Source organism: Lissotriton vulgaris, chromosome 3_2 (assembly GCF_964263255.1).
Source record: "Lissotriton vulgaris chromosome 3_2, aLisVul1.2, whole genome shotgun sequence".
Lineage (NCBI taxonomy): Eukaryota > Metazoa > Chordata > Amphibia > Caudata > Salamandridae > Lissotriton > Lissotriton vulgaris.
Window position 1 is genome coordinate 89,483,138 of NC_141690.1, and position 17,285 is coordinate 89,500,422.

General features: G+C 46.7%; 1 protein-coding gene across 1 annotated transcript in view; it reads left to right on the forward strand.

Moving 5' to 3' along the window:
• Positions 1-17,285, forward strand: part of KCNIP4 (potassium voltage-gated channel interacting protein 4) — a 1,100,610-nt gene that overhangs the window by 187,359 nt on the left and 895,966 nt on the right. Inside the window, exon 2 of the mRNA XM_086964441.1 lies at positions 2,339-2,463. Within this exon, the coding sequence (XP_086820567.1) occupies positions 2,339-2,463 (125 nt within the window). The remainder of the gene's footprint in view (positions 1-2,338; positions 2,464-17,285) is intronic.

The following is a 17,285-nucleotide window of genomic DNA, read 5'->3' on the forward strand; positions in this document are numbered from 1 at the left end:
CACTTGTTTTTACTCACACGCTTACATCTCTAGTAAGATAAAAATCGTGTAGGAGCCAAGAGACCTCTAAAATCAAGAAATGCAAATCAAACTCAACAATATCTAAATATTTTTGCAGTGCGCTACCAACCTCTGCCGACCCCCCACCCTGATGATGGAACTCTATTTTCTGAGGACTTTAGACATCAAAAGGCCATTGGAACTTTTGGAAGATGCTAAAACCTTTACATTTCAACCGACTTTTAAACATCTAAACACACACCTGTTCCCCGTCTCTGAACGAGGGTCTAGATACCTTCATCCTTAATTCCCTCCCTCATTCTTTTTTTTCATTTTCTTATTTGCTTCATTTTCTAAATTGTAATACACTATATTATTGCATGTATTTTTTACTTCAGTAGCACACATACACAGTTGAATGTACTCCAGGGACCCTTTCTCAGGAGAAGTTGTTTCTGTGTGAAGCATTCAGACAACCTTAATTGTAGAGCAGCACTTTATTAAAATAAATACAATACATACACATGCCTTATGTCGCTCAGACTTAAAGCTCCCCAGCGCTTTGACAGAGCCTTACCTCCAAGGTGAGTATCCTGATCACTCTCCCTCTCCCTTCCCCTCCTATTGACCCCACCTTTTAGCCCCGTCTGGGCCCTTGGACTTCATTTGATGCTTCTCCCTAACCTAATGCATAGTCTTCTCCTAAGGTGAACGTATTTTGGTTCCTCAACCTTCTTTCTCGGTTATGCAGTTGGGATGTTTCTTTTTTTTTTAAGTAGCGCACTAGTACTTCCTTACTCTGCCTATACTCTCTGGTAGCCTTGTTTTTACAAGTGCATTATGCAACCGCTTACATCCACTGTTGTCGCTTTGGTTAATTGAATACTGCAGCCTTGCTGTGTCCAAGGCACCATGGTATAAGTTGTTGTCTTTGTACCACACATTTTCAATAAAGAGATGTTTTGCAAAAGACAATACATGCAATCGTAAATAAATATGAAATAAAAGACAAATCAGAACGTTTCTGGATTTATATCTTTAATTACATATTATTGACCTAAATTTAAGAATTATAAGTAGCATTCAAATCTGTGTGAAAGATTATTCTACAGCAAGGACTCTGTAATCCATAAAAAGCACAATAGGTTGCTCCTCCTAGTTCAATTTAAGTATAGACTATTGAATGTTGTTTTAAGAAGCGAATGAGTCTACACCACCAATTCCTACATCTACTAATTGAGTAAATATCCTTGAAGTGATAATGTTGTAATTACGTTTCGTGAAAAGTTTGCAGTCGATCTTAAACAGAGATGCCATGTACTTTTCTGTTATATATTCTTGACTGCTGAACTTACTTACATTTGTGATGTTATTTTATTGAGGTTATGGTAATGTAGCAGAGTATGTGACCTGCAGCATGCTTGATGAAGAATATGATGCTATCATGCCCGCCCACCCTACTCAATGAAGCTTTAATTCACGCTTGGTATAAATCACAGGCAGCGTGACTAGGTAAAAGAATGAGACATTTGCAAGCGAGACCTTTGGTAATGTTCACTAGGAAGCATATTACCTCTGAGCTATATTTTAAAACGACTGTTAAGCAAATCGGCTGCCACTGTGCATATTATTATCAAGGATGCCTTCTTAGTGTTTGCAATCTTTTATCTCAAGTTAGTCCTAATTCTTTAAACCTTTATTTCTGACAAGGCTTGGAGAATTAGTTTATGGATGAGGAACAAGCATTGGCAAAGCTAATAGCTGTGGCCTTGGCAAGTTGGTGCAATAGCTACTTTTATTTTAAAAAAACGTTCCAAGCACTTGCCAGAAAAATTAAATAATAAAAAAAGAAAACACGCCAAGACCTACTCATGGCAGCCATGTCCTTAAAATAAGGTAAAAAACAATAATTTCTATATAGATAGTAACAGTTTTTATTTTTAATACACATCACATGAAACTTTAATTCCCATTGGCATAATCTGAACACATATTGTAAACACACAAGGGTAATTTACACAAAATTAAAAAAGGATAAAGAATGGACAGAAAAAATGTATTGGCCCCACTAAGCCCTGAAACTGAAATGTACTGCACATTGCTCCATCCTGTGTGCAATATTGGGTGTAAGCAAAATGTGAATGGCGATTGATTGGATTAATGGTTAAAGAGGGCTGACCCAAAGCCCATCTATGTATATGTGTCTGCATTTTTTTTTAGTTAGACCTGCTTTGAATGCTCGAGGTTGGAAAGACAGCCACCGTGTCTATATGGCAGACCTGACAAGATATTAATTGTGAGGTTTCATGGTCTGATCCCATTCCCTTTGGCATTTCAGATAACGTTGAAGATGAAATGGAAATGGCCACTGTGCGGCATCGCCCCGAGGCGCTCGAGTTGCTGGAAGCACAAACCAAATTCACAAGAAAAGAGCTTCAGATCCTGTACAGAGGATTCAAAAACGTAAGCAAAATCTTCGTCACCACATTTTTCATAATTATTAAAAACAAATGTCTCATTACTATGTACGGTTATCAAACTGTGACATATTAAGAAGACTTTAGGAGATACAATAACAGGTCGGTGGTTCTGGATGAATATGAGAAGGATACAGAAATCATCTAAAGCAAGTTTTTAAATATTTTAAGAGCTTTGAAAACAGTAAACAATAGGAAATGGATCCAGCTTTTGTTGTGTTTTATTTTCAAAGAGTTAGCAAGGAGGAGGCTGGCACGGAGAACAGGAGCACCTCCAAAGTTAAATGGCAACCCAGGAGGCTGGAAATACAGACGAAATTGGGATCGGGTGTGAATAGAAAGGTGGGACAAAGAAAACAAAATGCCAATTGAAAAGAGAGAAGAAACCAGGTTAGGAAAGAGTGGTGGAAAGAATAGACTCGCAGAGGTATGTTGAATAAGTTGAAAGGAAGACAAAACATAGTAAGGAACTACAACAAAATGAGATGAGAGAAACACAGTAAATTAGACAGAACAGAATACTAAGGGAGATGTTTAGTATTGAATATAAATGAACATGTCTCACGCTTCCTAACATATTCCAGACAATCAATCAGCTAAAATTGTAGATAGAGAAATAAAAATAAAAAAATCACAGAAGCCTATTTAATGATACCAAATTATAGACATAATAATGAGTGGAGTTACTAGAATATTGGCACGTGAATGCAAATTGCACCCATCAACTAGCCATTAGCATACTCTAATCTATTTTACCAGCAAGGAAAAAGTAGGCAGAACAGTTGCGTAAGAAGAGAAGTGTGGCAAAAATGTAGGAGCATATTTTGTACCGGGGTTTCGCCACAAAAGGGGCTCAAAAAGTGCAAAATTATTATTTGGAATTTACTTTTCAGTGCAAATTTTTTTTACCATATCAAAGATTCAAAATGTGTCCTTATTATAGATGTTGTAGAGATGTGGATGGCATTGTGTTAGAAATTGGATTTTTGATTGAGGAAGGGTGAGAACCCTTCTGAAGCAAATACCATAATCCTTATCAGGGCGAACTACAAAAGTCAATAATTTAACTTGTGCTTAACTTTCTAGAAGCTTGGCATAAAATCAGTCGCACTCAAAGTATTTATGTAGCACACAAACAGTAACAACATGATAAGACAATACAAGAAAAATCCCATGCAAGTTTAGAAAAATCGAGTACAATGTAATAAATGATTTGATTCCAAAATGACAAAAGTTCAATCAGGAGAGCCAGAGATATACATTTTTAGACAATGAAGTGCTCCAGGCTTCTACTGGCCAGTAGAAACCTGGAGAGCAACATTCCAATGTTGTTTTTCTTTCACAACTGCTGCTGTGAATAAAGGCCTGTCAGAGCCCGAGGGGATTTACACCCCCTCGGGCTCTGCGAGGTCTTTGTTTTTACTAATTTGAACATTTTGCCCTCTAGGGGCAGAATTTTCTAATAGCCTTAAAGCCCTCCTAACGGGCTATACTAGCCATTAAATTCTTTTTTTTTTATTGATTTTTGTTGCAAACAAAACAGATTATTTCATTAAATAGTATTACATACATAGTCAAAACAGACAACAACAGATTCTCCAATAGAAAGATCAAAAAGAAAAGAAAAGAAAAAAGGTGAATAAGGGGAAACAATAAATTTGTGACATAAATAGAATCATGCAATTGATTAAGTCGTTTCCCCATGGATTCAATTGTTGTATCGGAGCCCACATTTTCATCTCTAGTTGTTTCCTTTTTCTTCCTTTTGTTGCATATATAGCAAGTTCAAAATTAAATTTGGCTAATAAGCGAGCCCTCCACATAGGAAAAGAAGGTGGTTCTGGACTGATCCATTCCTGAGTAATACATGCACGAAATTCGGACATCATAATAAATATCAAGAGTCGTTGTTCTTTTTCTATGGAGTCTGATGATAAACCAAATAATATCAATTCAGGAGAAAGATTTATTGTTCTCCCTGAGATTCTCTCAATAAATGTCTGGATTTCTGAGATTATACCAGCAAATTTAATATAAGAAAAGAACATATGTTTTGCATCTGCTCCGATCAGAGTACAACGATTGCAAGTTATACCAGCAGTGGCCCCCCATTTCATAACTTTAGCAGGTGTATAGTAGAGATCGCACATAGCCATGTAGTGTTGAGTTTGTGATCGCCCAGAAAATAATATGAAATTAGCTGTCTTAATTGATTCTTTTATTAAGAGATTGTTTACTCCTAAGTTCACCTCCCATTTATGTTGAATCATAGGAAGATCATGTGGAAGATAGGTCATAAATAAATTGTAGAAATAACCAATTTTTGTTTTGACATAAAGACTGTCTATTACCAGAATCTTTTTGAGACCTTGACAATCATTAGAAGAGTGTGAGTTTAAAAAGCTATGAATCTGTAAGTATTTAAAATAATCCTGAGAAGGTAGTTTAAATTTATGTTGAAGTTCAGAAAAGGTAGTTATACAATTGTCTGACCATAAATCACTCAGGTGACAAATGCCATTAAAATTCCACTTTTTCATCACCGGATCTCTAAATATAGGGGGGAAACAGCGTGGTGAATTTAAGGGAGTAAATCTTACAAGTTTTGGAATCCCAACCAGTTTTTTTATGATTCTCCATGTTTTATATGCATCAGATATGATCTTAAACTTGTTTTTTTTGTAGTAGCTTGGTTCTATTATTCTTAAGAAATAGCCGCTGGCTTCAGTGCCTAATACAAGTTCATATATCGATGGGGAGTGTGCTTGTAAGACAGGAGCTTTATTGCCCACATTCAAAGGGGATAAGAATTGTAATATGGCTGCCAAAAAATAGAATAAAAAATGTGGAACGGCTCATCCTCCTCTATCTTTTGGTAAGATCATTTTTTTATGAGCTCTCCGAATGCCCTTGTATCCCCATAAGAATCTTCCTGACATTTTTTCAAGTTGCTTAAAAAAATCTAACGGGAATTCCAGTGGGACTGTTCTAAATAAATATATAAATTTTGGTAGGATCAACATTTTTAGCACATTGTTCCTACCATGTAAAGATAAGTGTAAATGATCTATTCGTTCCAAGGTTGAGTTGGCTTTTTTTAAGATTGGAGTATAATTGAGATTAGGAATCTTCGAAATTGGGGTGGTTAATTTAATCCCCAAATAAGTTGCTTCAGAGACTACATAAATGCGGGGCGGAGGATTTTGACCAACAAAAAGTATTTGTGTTTTAGATAAATTTAATTTGTATCCTGAGAAGGAACCAAAAGTTGCTGCTAATTCTTCAATCTTAGAAAAAGCCTTTTCAATATCCTTAGTAACTACTACTAGATCATCTGCATAGGCAAGAGCTCTATAGCTAACGCCTGCCAGCTCAACCGGAATTATATCCTCATCCTGGTTTAATTGAGTGAGAAAAATGTCAATGTAGATGGCAAAGAGGAGAGGGGAAGATGGGCATCCCTGACGTGTTCCTCGTTGGATAGGGAATAGAGCAGATTTAGTAGCCCCAATTTTTACACATGACATCGGGTTTTTATACAGAGCCTTAAACACAGCTATTATCCCTGAACCGAAGCCCTTTATAGAAAGTAAATCTCAGAGATAGGGCCAGGCCACCCTATTAAATGCTTTTTCGGAATCCAATAGGGTGATCCCGATTGATGTCTTAGTAGCCTCTGCCCAGTCCATCATGGCAATGATTCTCCGAATATGGCCTGCTGTATCTCTGTTTGGGATAAACCCATGTTGCCATCGGATCACAATTGTAGATATTATTTTTGATAGTTGTGTGGCAAGTATTTTAGAATATACCTTACTATCGGTATTTATTAATTATATTGGTCTATATGATGCAGGTTTTAGTGGATCCTTATCCTTTTTAAGAAATGTCATTAATTCCGATTGGGCCCAGGCGGCCGGTGGAAGACCTCTCTGTGCCTCATGAAAGGTGATAAGCATATCTTGCTTTATAATGTTCCTGAAAATCTTATAAAATTCCAATGGGATACCGTCAGGTCCCATTGCTTTACCTGTTGCTAATGAGGTTGATGCTTTTTCAGTTTCTTCCCATGTAATTTCTGATTCTAAGGCTAATTTTTGATCATTAGATAGAGATGGTAAAACGTTTACCCTAGCCAAGTTCATACAACGTTCTGAAGAGTAAGAATCATCATCGTATTGATATAGTTTAAGGTAAAATTGACGAAAGACTTCCAAGATTGATTCGGGTTTATTGTGTATCTGCCCTGTTTCGTCCTGTATTGAGTTTATGGTATTAAACACTTCTTTTTGCCTAGTTCTCTTTGCAAGAATTTTCCCTGCATTTTCAGCCATCTCGTACATTTGAGACCTAAAAGTTGCCATCTGTTCCGCCAATTTAGACGCAAAGTATTCATACAGGCGTGCTTTATAAATCGCTTGATTAGTTTTAATATCGGATGTTGGCTGCGTTTGGGCAATTGCTGTTACTAATTTCTTCTCCCAAAATAAAACATTTTTGTACCCTTGATCTACTTTTTGTCGGATACTAGCCATTAAAAGCCTGCTCCCTTGTTAAAGGCCCTCGACTTCGGCTCAGGCCTTTAACACTGGAGCAAGTGATTAATGACCGGTAGAGCCCGCTAGGTTTGGCTCTTAGGCTATAGTAAATGATAGCGCCTAAAAGATAAAGGTGCCAACCGCAGACATCTAGTCACACAAGACCAGTGCAAAGTTGAAAGCTATGGCCAACCGTGATAGAGCGCAGTTCGTATACATAAGGTGGATTGGGCCGGGTCTCAGCTTCCCTTCAGACTTAGAAGACTTTTTAAGAAAATTGTCTGAAAAGGTACAGTTCAGCATGGCAAGGAAGCCAGTGATGTGTGTGGAGAAAGCATGATAGTAAGGGAGCCGCTGGACAAAGCTCAGGTGAAGATTTCTATCTTCAGACCTTGTCACTGTTTTGAAAGTAGTGAATCTCCAGCTGCTGTAGCCAATGAGGACTCCATAAGATCGATTGCCCCTTCTTTGATGAGCCTCCGAACGGAGCGTGAAAGGAGGAGCTACCATGAAGTCAAACCAAACCAACTAATGCTGCACCTTCTCCAGATGGGCGAACAGGTGGGTCCCGGTCTCCTATCAGTTATCAGAGCACTTTATTGCTGAAATTGATAGTCTCAAGTTTTGAATTTTGGCTCTCTGGGCACCTTGAGCACCACTTTCTAAAGTCCAGGGCTGGAAGAGCACCACTTGGAGGGTAGGACTCAACTTAGGCAGGGTCAAGGTCAATTGTTTGCCCCTGTAGCACAAAAAATGGAAAGGGGCGACCACTCGGTCCCCCCGAACGTATGGTTTGGTTGGGTGCCCCGATCCTCCCGGGGAACCATTTTGGGCGGGGGGGGGGGGGGGTGGGGGATGTCTCGGCTGGTATGCCAGAAGCGGCGTAGCCGGGGCGCGACTTTTCCCGTCCAGGAGGGGTTGTCCTAGACACCTACACCGATGACCACGCCCAGTAGGCGTACCAGAGGAGGGTACATGCCCTCCCGCAGAAGAATAAATTGAGCGGGAATCTGAAGAAGCGTCCTCTTGTTCCTGCGCTCTGAAGGCTGCACCCACTCGTTCCTCGTGAGCCCTCGACGGAACAAGCAGCAATTTTGAGAACTTGTAATTCTTGTGTTTCTCTTTCAGTTGCTCAAAGGCGAAGAGTCCAGGACCTCGTTGATCGTCTAGAAGCGGATAATCAAAGCCATGCCTGGCAAGAAAGCAGGAAAGGGTTCCGAGACGGATAAAGTGCTACACATGTTGGTGAACCGGATGGCTGGCATGGAGCGGAAACTCGGTCAAGTCCCATCGATCGGTGGAGGTTTGGCGGAGGTCAAGCAACAACTGGCTGCACTGAGCAATCCTGGTAACCCTAAGAAGGTAACAGGCCCGGCCTTGCCGGGAATCGTCCCCGAGGGTAGGGGGAAGCGGGTCAAGAGGAGGGCGGTTTCAGGGGAGGTTCCGGTCCCAGAGGTTCCGGTCCCAGAGGTACCCCCGGCCACCCCTGTCACACCGGCAGACAACCCGGTACCAATCCCAGACGCGGGTCAACCAATCTCGGTAGTAATTACCCCCGCTAACGATGAAGATATGCCTCCTGAATTGGCCACCCAGTTGGCCGCATGGCTCAATACAAAGGCAGGGGGTGCCAAGGCGCCCGGAGACACGGCCGAAGAGGCCAAGCTACTAATCCAGCAATTGCGGCAGTCGCGAGATGCCGCAAAGGCGAATCTTCCTCTTGTTCCCCCACAGGTGACACCGGTAGGACCTGCAGTTGGTCTCAAAAAAACGGCGGGAACAACGACCGAACCGGGTAAGCTCGCTTTGCCAGTGGCGGGGGAGGGCTCATTACCCTCAAGGCGGGAGAGGGTGGCACAGCACATCCCTATGGCCACAAAAGAGTTAATATGGGGAGACAAGTATATCAATATGTTTTCACTATTAACTGACCATCGCGAGATGGAGTATGCTAAAACCCAGAAAGATTTGTGGCACCCGAGCGTGTGGCGCGCCAAGATGGCGGAATTCAGGGTTGATGAAACGATAACGAATTGGGCGAAGGCCTTTGCAATCTTTACTGCAGTTATGGGGGAACGTAAACCCGAGGTGTTAACTGAACTGTCTTGCTATCAAACTCGTATTATGGATTTTTATGCAATGTATGAGGGAGAGGAATGGGAAGGTTATGACATGAAATTCCGAAAAGCAAAAGAATATGATGCCTCTCTGACATGGGACTGCCTCAACTCGGTCTCATGGCATAAGCATCTCCTGCCGGGGGCGGCAGGGACATCCTCGCCGGGCGGGAGTGGGTCTGGGGCCTTCCGCCAAAAGCCCGTGGTGCCCTTTCGAGCAGGTGCCGGTATCGATCACCAGCCGAAAACCGGCGGCAAGCGGGGGGTCTGTTGGGGCTTCAATCGAGGCAACTGTAACAGACCGCATGTGTGTACGGGCTGTGGGAATTCCTCACACCCAGAGAGTTCATGTAGATCGAAATATAACGGGGCGGGAGGAAAGGGAGGGTCCAAGCAGGAGTAAGGTAGGACGTTGTGACCAATTGCCTACACCCGTTGATCTCATGGCTATGACTCCTTGGTTAAACAAATACCCTGATCATGTCTCCGCTGGGGTGTTGAGGAAGGGATTCTTGCACGGCTTGCACATCCCGGCGGGGGATTTTCGAGGGAACTCCTTTTGTAAAAAACAGTTATCGGCGCAACATAACCCAAGTGTGGTAGAGAGAAAAATTGCAAAGGAAGTCAGCTTAGGGCGAGTAACAGGGCCTTTTGATCGCCCACCGGTGGCGGATTTCATCTGTTCCCCGTTAGGGGTTGTCCCGAAGAAAGACCCAGGGGAGTTTAGACTTATCCATAACCTGTCTGCTCCAAGGGGTTCCTTGGTGAACGAGGCCATTGACCCAGAAGTCTGTTCGGTACGGTACGCATCGTTCGATGAGGCCGTGGCCATGTTGAATCGCCTGGGCCCCGGGGCGCTGATGGCGAAATCAGATATCGAATCGGCGTTCCGGTTGCTCCCGGTACACCCACAGGATCAGCGCTTGCTAGGTTTTGCATTTCAAGGAAGTTATTACATGGATAAATGCATGCCTATGGGTTGCTCCATTTCTTGTGCCTATTTTGAAATGTTCAGTTGTTTTTTAGAGTGGGCATTCACCGAGGCCACAGGGCATAGGCATGTTATGCACTATCTCGATGACTTCCTATTCTTGGGAGCAGCCGGCGACACGAGGTGTGCGCAGGCGCTGCACGACTTCTGCATCCTCATGAGGGAGTTTGGAGTCCCACTGGCACCAGGTAAGACGGTTGGACCATCTACTTCACTGGAGTTTCTGGGAATTGAGCTCGATTCTGTCTAGGGATGTTTCCGTTTACCGATGGAAAAGGTGGCCAAGTTTAGGGCTTCCTTGATGCAATGCCTGGGTAAAGAGAAAGTGACCCTGCACCAGTTACAGCGAACAGTGGGTCAGCTTAACTTTGCTTTGAGGGTAATACCTATGGCCCTCCCCTTCTCACGCTCTATTGCACAAGCTATGGTCGGTCTCAAAGAGGGGCACCACCATACGAGACTGTCGGCAGAGGTTCGCCAGGATATGCGCATTTGGTTGGCATTTCTGGCGGACTTCAACGGTCGAGTCGTGTGGAACAAGCCGCCAGTATCGTCAGATGAACTAGGTCTGTGGACTGACTCGGCGGGGAGCGTGGGATTTGGCGCCATCTTAGGTATTCGATGGTCGGCACAAACATGGCCGGCCTGGTGGCACTCCAGCGGTCTCACAGGTAACATTGGGTTCTTGGAGTTATTTCCCATTTGGGTTGCTCTGATGGCATGGCCTGACAACTTCAGGGACCGCGCAGTGGTGTTTTGGTCTGATAATATGACCGTGGTCGAATGCATTAACCAACAGGCAGCACGCTGCAAATGGATCTTGAGATTGTTGAAGGAAGTTGTGCTGCTTTGCATGAGACTGAATGTACAGTTTAGGGCGAAACATGTGCCAGGCGTACTGAATCATGCAGCTGATGCACTCTCTCGTTCACATATGCAGGCATTCAGGGGTTATCTGCCTACAGCGGACCTAGTGGCGGCACCATTCCCCGAAGCACTATGGCTAATCGGTGCCCCGGATTACAAGACCTCGTGGCAGCAAGCTTAGCCCCCAGGACAAAGAAGGCATACGAAGGAGCGTTTCGTTCCTATTGCACATTTTTGGGTCCAACAGGGAGTCAGAGCTGGGGTCAGGAGGAAGCCTTCCTGGGGTTCCTGGTAGCGCTGCACAGAGAAGGCCGATCAGCGGCAACGGCCAGTTGCATGGCATAAGAGACCCAACGGATTCCTTTTTAGTTAAGAAGGCCCTTCGCGGCTGGTAGCGCCTCGAGGGTCGCAAGCAAGATGTGAGACGCCCTATTGGCTTACACAGATTCTCTCTGCTTTTAGCAAAGCTGGATGAGACGTGCTCCTCCCATTTCGAAGCAGTTCTGTTCCGGGCAGCTTTCGCATTAGCATTCCATGGGGCTATGCGGGTGAGCGAACTGGTCGCAAGAAATAAGAAAGACGTTGAGGGAGGCTTGTGCAGGGATCACGTCCAAATTAGGGGTGATTCGATGGTGGTCTCGATAGCCAGGTCCAAGACCGACCAGGGGGCTATGGGAGATAGTGTTGTCGTGCAGCGCGCGCAAGGGTCCCCCACGTGCCCAATAAAGTGTATAGAGGAATACTTGGCACTAAGGGCGGCTACATGGGGGGGGAGTTTGCTGAGGCACAAGGATGGCACCCCACTGACGAGGTTTCAGTTCCAGAGGGTGCTAGCACTGACAATCGCTGCTGCGGGCATGGACCAGTGCGATTTTGGGACCCACTCCTTTAGGATAGAGGCTGCTACTGAGGCTACAGCCAGGGGTCAGAGTGCGGAGGAAGTGAAACAGTTGGGACGATGGTCCTCGAATTGCTTCAAAAGGTATGTGCGATTGCACATGTTGTAATGATCAATTGACATGCACTCACGCTTCTTGTCTTTTGTTTGGATTACAGTTTCGCGAGCCTGGAGGAGACCAGCGGTCAAGGATCACCGACTGGAGAGAGAGTGGTATGGGTCGTGGGCCACTCATATGTGAGGCGCGCCGGGGACGTATTCAAAGCAGGTGACGCGACTCGCGCAGCTGGGGAATACGGGTACAGAGTGGCCTTCCATGGGAAGGGCGGGCTCTGTTTTGACCAATTCGAGTCATTTGTTGAGGGTCTCTTAGGGCGGCAAAGGTCACCGCCATCTGTAGTCATAGTACACCTGGGGGGCAATGACTTGGTGGCACTGGGTAGACGAGTGTTGTTTGAACAAGTTTTGTCTGCTGTTAGCTGGTTGGCGAAAAGAATCCCGGGGTGCTCGATTGCCTGGTCCCACATGATTCCCAGGAAGGTATGGTGGGGGGGCCTTTCGGTGTCAGCACTGAACCATTCAGTGAAGAGGGTGAACAATAAAATTGGTAGATTGTTTCGCTCTGCGCAGTTGCATAGCATTCCTCATGGGTGTATTCGGGGTGATCACATGTATCTGAATGATGGCGTTCACAAGTCATGGAAGTCAAGTCATGGAATTTGTATAGCGCACTACATACCCATAGGGTTTCAAGGCGCTTAGGAAGGGGAGGAGGATTACTTGTCAAATATCCATGTTTTAAGTTGCTTTCTGAATGCTAGGTGGTTCTGGGTAAGGCGAAGGTAAGCGGGGAGTGAGTTCCATGTTTTAGCAGCCAGGTATGAAAAGGATCTGCCTCCCATGGTGGTCTTGTTGATGCGAGGTACAGTGGCGAGGGCTTGGCTGGAAGAACGTAGTTGGCGGGAGGGGGTGTAGAAGGACAGTCGTGAGTTGAGGCAATCTGGTCCGATGTCGTAGAGTGATTTGTGTGCGTGGGTAAGCAGACGGAAAGTGATCCTCTTATTGACGGGTAGCCAGTGGAGGTCTTTAAGGTGACCAGAGATGTGTTCGTTGCGTGGGATGTCTAATATGAGCCTGGCTGAGGCGTTTTGGATTCGTTGGAGTTTCTTCTGGAGTTTTGCGGTAGTACCTGCGTAGAGGGTGTTTCCGTAGTCCAGTCGGCGCGTGATCCGAGCGTGGGTGACTGTTTTCCTTGTTTCGGAGGGGATCCAGCGAAATGTTTTTCTGAGCATGCGAAGAATGTTGAAGCAGGAAGAGGATACGGCGTTGACTTGTCTGTTCAATGAGAGTGAAGAATCCAGGATGACACCTAGGTTCCGTGCGTGGTCTGTCGGGATGGGTGCTTTTCCGAGGGCTTCTGGCCACCAGGAGTCGTCCCATGCAGAGGGGGATGTACCTAAGATGAGGACTTCTGTTTTGTCCGAGTTCAGTTTCAGACGGCTTTGTTTCATCCATTCGGCAACTTCTTTCATTCCTTCGTGTAGGTTAGTTTTGGCGGTGCTGGGGTCATTGGTGAGGGAAAGGATCAGTTGAGTGTCGTCCGCGTAAGAGATGATGTTGAGGTTGTGTTGGCGTGCGATGGCCGCGAGGGGGCTCATGTATACGTTGAAGAGGGTGGGACTGAGCGAGGATCCTTGTGGTACGCCGCAGATGACTTCAGAGGCCTCGGACTTGAATGGAGGAAGGCGGACTCTCTGGGTTCTTCCGGTGAGGAACGAGGTGATCCATTCAAGTGCTTTTCCTTGGATTCCGATGTTATTGAGGCGTTGTAAAAGGGTGCTGTGGCAGACTGTGTCGAAAGCTGCAGAGAGGTCAAGGAGGATGAGGGCGACTGTGTCTCCATTGTCCAGTAGAGTTCGAATGTCGTCTGTTGCTGCGATGAGGGCGGTCTCAGTGCTGTGTTTTGCTCGGAAGCCAGATTGAGAGGAGTCGAGGGATTTGTTGGCTTCGAGGAAAGCGGCGAGCTGGTTGTTGACAGCTTTCTCGATGACTTTGGCCGGGAATGGAAGAAGCGAGATGGGGCGGTAATTTTTGAGTTCGGTGGGGTCTGCTGTTGGTTTTTTCAGAAGGGCGGTGAGTTCAGCGTGTTTCCAGTCTTCCGGGAAGGTGGCGGAGTTGAGGGAGCAGTTGATGACGTCTCGGAGGTGCGGTGCTATGACGGAGTCTGCTTTGTTGAAGATGTGGTGAGGACATGGGTCTGTGGGGGATCCTGAGTGGATGGAATTCATCAGGCGGATGGTGTCCTCAGTGGAGATTGGGTTCCAGTCGTTAAGGGTGTTCACGGGGGGAAGATGATCAGCAAATGGTAGGGTGGGTTGGTTTCCGGGTTGGTTGTCAAAGCTGTTGTGGATGTCTGCAATCTTGTTGTGGAAAAATGAGGCTAGGGAGTCGCAGAGGATTTGAGAGGGGGTGATGTTGTTGGAGTTGGCCGAGGGATTGGAAAATTCCTTGACGATGTTGAAAAGTTCCTTGCTGTTGTGGGCGTTGTTGTCAAGTCGATCCTTGAATGCTGTTTTCTTGGCTTTTCGGATCAATTGGTGGTGAGTGCGGGTGGCGCATTTGAAGGCGTCCTTGGTGCTGGTGGGTGGGTCTTTTTTCCAGGCCTTTTCAAGGGAGCGGCAGAGTTTCTTGGACTTCTTGAGATCATCGTTGAACCATGAGGCCTTCTTGCTGCCAGGTTTGCTTTGACGTTTTTTCAGTGGTGCTAAGGTGTCGGCGGTGTTGGATAACCATAGGGTGAGGTTGGCGGCGGCTTCGTTGGTGTTAGAAGAGAGGGCTGGGGAGTTTCGAAGGAGCGATGCGGAGATTTGGTCCGTGGTGATTTTGTTCCAGTTTCTTTGCAGGGTAGGTTGGAGGTGGATGTTGGGTTTTGGTTTGTTGTAGGTGAAGTGAACGCAGCTGTGGTCAGTCCAGAGGAGGTCCGTGGTGTGGCTGAAGGAGACATGGTTGCTGGAGGTGAAGATTGGGTCGAGTGTGTGACCTGCGATGTGGGTGGGGGAAGTGACTAGTTGTTTAAGTCCGAGGTTGGCGAGGTTGTCCACGAGGGTGGCGGTGTTGCGGTCGTTGATCTTTTCAAGGTGAAAGTTGAGGTCTCCCAGAAGGATGTAGTCTTTGGAGGGGAGCGCGTGTGGAGTGATGAAGTCCGTGATGTCTTCACTGAATTTAGCTCGGGGTCCTGGTGGTCTGTAGAGGAGGGTGCCTCTGAGTGTGGTCTTGGGGTCGATGTGTATTTGGAAGTGGAGGTGTTCGGAGTTGGCGAGGTTGGCGTCAGAGCTGGTTGAGATGCGGATTGATTTCTTATGGACGATAGCGATCCCTCCTCCTGTGTGGCTGGTACGGTCTTTGCGAGTGATCTTATAGTCTTCAGGGATGGCAATGGTGATGTCTGGTGCGGAGGAAGCGTTCATCCATGTTTCCGTAAGGAAGGCGATGTCTGGAGAAATGGTGTCTAGTAGATTCCATAGTTCAATGGCGTGCCTGTGGACTGATCGGGTGTTGAGAAGGATGCATTGTAGGTGGTTGGGGTCGGGGATCTGTGATGTGGTCGTGGCGGAGATGTTGACGGTGCCGCTGAATTTGCAGGAGTAGCAAGAGAAAGGTCCATGGGTGTGTCCAGGAGCGGCTTGGACGCAGTTGGGGGCGCGACCGGGGTCAAGTGCTAGGAGGGTGGCGGCATCGTAGGTAATGCGGGAGGGCTGGGGAGCGCGAGGGGCAGGGAGTCTGGCGCTGGGCGCGGTCCAGGCGCGGACGGGCGTAGACGGGCTTACCTTTGGCGCACCTTCGGCGTGTACGTAGCGCGTGGACGCTGCGCGTTGGGACATCTGACATTTAAAGGATGGTGGAGGGGGCGGAGCGTGGGAGGGTCAGCAGCTGGGAGGCGGTAGCGGGGAGGAGGGGCAGGGAAAACAACAACAGCAAACAAGATGGAGGTCAGAGGGGAGGCGAGGCAGGGGCAGTAGGTCGCCTGGGACAGCGAAAAGGAGATTAATACAATAATACACGTTGCTGCCAGGTGGGCAAACACAGCTAAATGCAGTGCAGGGCGGGCGACGCTACAATCACATGCAATGCAGGGCGGGCGGCGCTACAATCACATGCGCTGTGAGCTATGAGATTTTGAAAACACAGCGCAAATTGGTCAAATGCAGGCGATACCGCTAATTTACTGAATGCAGGCGGTACCGTGAAGTTATTCAGCAGTGCGAAGATCCCCAGGAAGACAGCAGCAGTACTGGGAGAGGAGCAAGGAGGGAGCAACCGGTCAGGAGCGAGTCCGGGCGGTCACAGGGGCTGAAAGGACGAGGTAGGCTCTGTGAACGTGGGTGGGAGGGTCAGCAGCTGGGAGGCGGTAGCGGGGAGGAGGGGCAGGGAAAACAACAACAGCAAACAAGATGGAGGTCAGAGGGGAGGTGAGGCAGGGGCAGTAGGTCGCCTGGGACAGCGAAAAGGAGATTAATACAATAATACACGTTGCTGCCAGGTGGGCAAACACAGCTAAATGCAGTGCAGGGCGGGCGACGCTACAATCACATGCAATGCAGGGCGGGCGGCGCTGCAATCACATGCGCTGTGAGCTATGAGATTTTGAAAACACAGCGCAAATTGGTCAAATGCAGGCGATACCGCTAATTTACTGAATGCAGGCGATACCGTGAATTTATTCAGCAGTGCGAAGATCCCCAGGAAGACAGCAGCAGTACTGGGAGAGGAGCAAGGAGGGAGCAACCGGTCAGGAGCGAGTCCGGGCGGTCACAGGGGCTGAAAGGACGAGGTAGGCTCTGTGAACGTGGGTGGGAGGGTCAGCAGCTGGGAGGCGGTAGCGGGGAGGAGGGGCAGGGAAAACAACAACAGCAAACAAGATGGAGGTCAGAGGGGAGGCGAGGCAGGGGCAGTAGGTCGCCTGGGACAGCGAAAAGGAGATTAATACAATAATACAGGTTGCTGCCAGGTGGGCAAACACAGCTAAATGCAGTGCAGGGCGGGCGACGCTACAATCACATGCAATGCAGGGCGGGCGGCGCTACAATCACATGCGCTGTGAGCTATGAGATTTTGAAAACACAGCGCAAATTGGTCAAAAGCAGGCGATACCGCTAATTTACTGAATGCAGGCGGTACCGTGAAGTTATTCAGCAGTGCGAAGATCCCCAGGAAGACAGCAGCAGTACTGGGAGAGGAGCAAGGAGGGAGCAACCGGTCAGGAGCGAGTCCGGGAGGGGAATGATTCACCTGTCCCGGGAGGGGAATGATTTACTCATAGGAGACTTCATAGCATGGCTAAGGGGTTTGAGGAAGCATGACCTTTAGGAGGAGTTGGGGGGGCCGGATAGTCGGTCA